This window comes from Peromyscus eremicus, chromosome 8b, assembly GCF_949786415.1.
Source record: "Peromyscus eremicus chromosome 8b, PerEre_H2_v1, whole genome shotgun sequence".
Classification (NCBI taxonomy): domain Eukaryota; kingdom Metazoa; phylum Chordata; class Mammalia; order Rodentia; family Cricetidae; genus Peromyscus; species Peromyscus eremicus.
In genome coordinates this window covers 13,893,356-13,898,798 of record NC_081424.1, presented here as the reverse complement: position 1 = coordinate 13,898,798, position 5,443 = coordinate 13,893,356, and the positions used below count along the sequence as shown (strand labels likewise).

General features: G+C 42.1%; 1 protein-coding gene across 1 annotated transcript; it reads right to left on the bottom strand.

Moving 5' to 3' along the window:
- Positions 1 to 312: 312 nt before the first annotated feature.
- On the bottom strand, positions 313 to 1,565 carry Rfpl4b (ret finger protein like 4B). The gene has a single exon (XM_059272962.1). The coding sequence runs from the start codon at positions 1,421 to 1,423 to the stop codon at positions 524 to 526; it is 900 nt and encodes a 299-aa protein (XP_059128945.1). The 5' UTR covers positions 1,424 to 1,565; the 3' UTR covers positions 313 to 523.
- Between the last annotated feature and the right edge of the window lie 3,878 nt (positions 1,566 to 5,443).

Below are 5,443 nucleotides of genomic sequence, written 5' to 3'. Positions count from 1 at the left end.
GGCCCCCTCCACAATGGGCTGGATGCTATCTCATTAATCACTAATTTTTGAAAAGTCCTACAGGCTTATCTATAGCCTGCTCTTATGGAAGCAGCTCAACTGAGGCTCCCCCCTCTCAGATAACTCCAATTTGTAACTCCGCAGCCTAGGAATGGCTGAGTTACCCAAAGGAAGATGTTCAAATGGGGTACTGTTGTTCAAATGTTAAATAGTCTTATAATAATAATAAAAAAAAAAACCAAAGCCAGATATCAGGGTGAAGGCTGAAAGATCAGAGAAGCAGAGCAAGCCACAGTCATCATCTATCACCTCACCAATTCCACAAATCCTCAGACTGAAAGCTTCTGAGTCCTCACTCAAAAGGGTCTCAGCTGAACTACTTTATTTCATGTTTCCTCACGCCTTATATACCTTTCTCTGCCATGTCATTACTCCTGGGATTAAAGCCATGTGTGCTTCCCAGTACTGGGATTAAAGGTATGTGCCACCACTGTCTGGTTCTGTTTCCAGTGTGACCTTGAACTCACAGAGATGCAGAGGATCTCTGCCTCCTGAATGATGGGATTAAAGGTGTGTGCCTCCACTCTCTGGCCTCTATGTCTAATCTAGTGGCTGTCTCTGTCCTCTGATCCTCAGGCAAGTTTATTAGGATAGACAATTTATCACCACCACAGGGCACTACTGTGACTTTCCCCTGGCTATTCAGAACAAAGGAATGGGCTTGAATGGTCCACAAAGGAGATGCAGAGAGAATCCTTTGCATTTCCCTTTCCTGTGTCAATTTGCAAGTGCCAGATGAAGGAGATGTGGGAGCTGTCCAGGAATCAGGCCAGTTGGGTGACTCTCCCAGGATCTTCCACCAAGTTATAGCCAGGTTCCTCCTGCTGACTGGCTCCTTGCAAACATCTGAAGTCCACTCTTTCCTTTTCCCCACATCAACTTCCGGGCAGACCAGGGAGATGTTAGAGCTGTCCAAGACACCAGCCAAGGGGGTGAATCTTCGGGGATCTTCCAAATTATGACCAGGCTCCCCACAACAGACATCACTTAAACCATTAGAGGGTACCAAGGAGGAGTCACCAGCCTCAGTTTCTAGAGCTGTATCCTCTGAGCAAAACCCCAGGGGTCCAGGGATTTGCCCCATGTGTTGCTTCAGGAGGGGGCCATGCTGCTTGACAAGAGTGATGAGTTCTCGAATCATCCATTCATATATGATCGGTCCCTTATTTTCTTCTCTACACAAGGGACAGCGCAGTATCGAATCTTCTGCTCCTTGTGCCATCCAATTCTTAGTGCAGTCAAAGCAGAAAACATGGGCACAGGAGAGAGAGACAGGATTAGAGTAAAAGTCCAGGCAAATTGGACAGACTGCCTCCACTTCCAAACTGCCATCCGGAGTCCATTTTTCAGGTAAAACAGCCATTTCTTCAGTTTCTGGAAGCGACTGGTAGTCTTCAGTACAGGATCTGTCCTTTGACACACAGGATGTACCTAAATCCAATACGAATATTTGTAAAAACTGTAAATATTTATTTACATGGTTCTAGGTGATACTAAGTCACTGAAGAATCATAGTTAAGTTTATCATCTGTGACATTTTAAAGAGCTATCTATGTATGCTTGCACACCAGATCTCATTTGGTTGTGAGCCACCATGTGGTTGCTGGAAATTGAACTCAGGACCTCTGGGAAAGCAGCCAGTACTCTTAGCCTCTGAGCCATCTCTCCAGCCCCCCTCCCAGATCTTTAATGGATCTAGATCTGAGTGCAAGTTTTTCCACCCTACACATTGGTCAGTATTTCTCCCTCAGATACTTACAGTTTTGTTTTGGATTTAATCCTTATTTAAATCTATTCATAAAAGCAAACTCAATCCCAGTCTATTGACACAGAAAAGTGACTAAGAAATCTTCACAATTGCAGAGACAATGACCACATGTGAACGGACCAGCAAAATCCGCCACGAGGTGAGTGAGATGCCACAAGACCTCAACTATCTCAGAGTGTACTTGATATTTTTACCAAAGAAAAATTACTGGCATTTATAAAGAGTTTGTTTTCCAGGGTTATGTACCATCTCAAATGATCAAAAATGCCGGGCAGTGGTGGTGCACGCCTTTAATCCCAGCACTCGGGAGGCAGAGCCAGGCAGATCTCTGGGAGTTTGAGGCCGGCCTGGTCTACAGAGCAAGATCTGGGACAGGCACCAAAACTACACAGAGAAACCCTGTCTCAAAAAAAAAAAAAAAAAAAAAAAAAAAAGCTAAATGATCAGAAATAATTCAGTAATAATTATACAACAAATATTAATTGTTACATATATCTAAGTGAAATGCATAGAAAAGTGTCTAAAATAATATCTAAAACTAGAAAATATTACTTAAAAGCACAAAAACACATGTGACATGATTCTGAAGTTTAACCTAGAAGAGCAAAGCAGACCTTGATTCAAAATAAAAGAAAAATTACAGGTATATTTTATTATGAAAAGTGCCAGGGCTGGAGAGATGACTCAGAGGTTAAGAGCACTGGCTACTCTTCCTGAATTCAATTCCCAGCAACCACATGATGGCTCATAACCATCTACAATGAGATCTGGTGCCCTCTTCTGGCCTTCAGGTATACATGCAAGCAGAACACTATACATAATAAATCAATCAATCTTTAAAAAAGAAAAGTGCCCTGAAGTTATCTTGTGAAACACTTCAGTAGTGATGAGAGTCAGAGTTCTCAGACAGTGTACGACCTCCTCTTTCCCCATCTGAAAACTAAAAATAAAGACACAAAGCTGTAGCCAGAGAGAAAAGGAATTGTGAAGTCGGCCTCCCAGAAGGGTCAGTTTACCTAGTTTGGGTAGTTTCCTGCAGAGGACTTCGGATCTGACTTCTCCGTTGACGAGCTCAAGCTCTTGGCTGAAGTAAGTTTAGGCACTGCACTAAGGCCCCGGGCTTTTTATAGGGCCTGAGACAGTCTCCATTCATGATGAGTCATAAGCTCCACCCACAATGTGAGTCAAAAACTCCCTCTATTGGTTGTGCTGCTTAAATCTATTCAAAGCCAGTTGGTGGTGGTGGTGGTGGTGACAGTGGTGACACCACACAATTTTGATCCCAGCACTCAGGATATGGAGGCGGGTTGATCTCTGTGAGTTCAAGATCAGCCTAGTCTGCAGAGGGAGTTCCAGGACAGCTAGAGCCACACAGAGAAAACTTGTCTTGGAAAATCAAAATAAATAAATAAACAAATCATTTTTTAAAAAATCTAATCAGGTAAACCTTGATTCTAATCTCCCATACACGTTGATTTGTAACTGTCAAAGAATTATACTTCTGTACAATTAGATGCCATTAAAGACCACAAACGATTATATAATATTTCATAATATTTCTTGAGTTAAAATATCAAGGCTGCTGCCATCCAAATGATATATTTCTACTTTCAGAACTCAATTTTTAGAAACAAAATCTACTAGAGATCAAATTTAACCTTGGCTGATGTAATCATGTAAATATATCTGATACAATAAAAAAAATAGACAGCTTCTAAAACAATTTCTATGCCCCTTAATTTCAACAATTCTACTTTGGGGATGAGTCACTAGATAGGATAAGGAAAACACCCACCAAAGTAACACTGTGCACCTGCTGTAATTATTCATAAGATCGCCTTTACTGTCAAAAATGTCCTTGCTTAAGCAATAAATTATGTGGTATCTATATTGAGCAATAAAAATAAACGTTTCTTAGCATTCCTGTTCCTTCAAATGTGTGTTTTAATACATGCACCCATTGTTAAATGACTGGGTTGTGCCAATTAAGATATGCATCATTTTACATAGTTATCAGTTTGGGGATGAGGACAAGTCTACTCTCTTGGACATTTTCAAGTATACCATACACTGTAATTCATTATAGTCACTATGAATACAACAGCTTTTTAGAATTATTCCTCCCATTTATCTAATAGCCCCCGCCCCTGCCTGCTAATAATACCCCTGTCTACTTGTACGTATTGAGGTTTTTTTACATTCCTTACATGAGTAAGAACATGCAGTGATTGCTTTGGGGAGACCTGACTAAGCATAAATAATGTTCTTTATTTCATGCATATAGTTGCAAACAGTAGGACTTTTCTCTTTCTAAGAATGTCTAGTATTCCATTATGAATATTAACACTTTTTCCTTATTGACTCATTCCTTGATAGACTCTTTATCTTAGTTGTCATGAATAATGCCAAATGAATACAGGAAATCTGTATATTTCTGTATTGTATTTATTTCCTTTGGGGGGGGAGAGTATATACTCAGAGTAGAATTGCTGGATCATATGGCAGTTATATCTAATTTTTTACTGGTTTCCATTTACATGGAGATGTATCCATTTACATTTGTTGTGTAACAAAACTTTTCCTGAGGAGGTATAACACTTATATGTTCTCATCCCAGATCAGAAACCCACGACACACCAAAGTGCAGTACAGACACCACCAAAGTCTAATTTGGGGAACTGATGAGTTTTATTGGGGTTATTTACAAGTAACATAGGTGAATGGCTACTTATAGGAGCAGAAATGACTCAAAGACAGCCGCATCACCAAAGGCCACCCCAGCACAGGTACTCCCAAAGCTGGAACACACTGCACAGCCTGAAGGCAACTCAACAGGCTGGAGATCATCCTTTTCCAGGTGCTTCTGTTGGGCTAACCCTGTCAGCTCGGCTGGTTTCTGCCTCTTCTAGGCAGTTGGTCAGCTCTTCTTGTAGCTTTGCTCCTCAGAGAGTCTTCCTCACAGCTCAGTTTCCGGGTCTGAGGTGGACTATGGGTGAAATTATTAAGGCCACTCCACGTAGTTAAAAGGAGATTTATTTAATGGCGTAACTTACAAATGAAGGGATAGGTAGGTCGCGGGGTCTGGGGAAGGTGTATCGCAGTCCAGCGGTGTTCTCTGGAGCTCTGCTCGGTCCACCTCCACCGTCCAGGGTCCCGGAACAGAGCGAGAGCGCTGCCCCTTCCAGATCTCGGGTCTCCAGGCGCCTCCCTTGGCACCGCCTTGTAGGCGTGACAGTTGCCGAAGTCTCAATGGCGGTTGGAACTTCCAGACCAAAGCTGGAATGGCTACCCACTACAGTGGACTCTCAATTGATAGCTTACTGTGGCCCAGAGAGGACCTAGTGAATCTGGTTAGTTTCAGAGACTCCCTGGAGCTATTTTGAGTTTACCTTCCTATTTCCAGGTATGAGACAATTGTCTTCACATGCATCTATCAACAAGAACACCAAAAAGGGTTTGTAGCCATGTGGTGGCACATGCCTTTATCTCAGCACTTGGAAGGCAGAGGCAGATGGATCTTTGTGAGTTCAAGACCAACCTGGCCTACAAAGTGAATTCCAGGACAGTCAGGGCTATTACACAAAGAACTCTTGTCTCAGAAAACAAAAACAAACA

Excerpts from the sequence above, each read along its gene's own strand:
- Rfpl4b (XM_059272962.1), bottom strand. The coding sequence starts at position 1,423 with ATGGCTGTTTTACCTGAAAAATGGACTCCGGATGGCAGTTTGGAAGTG.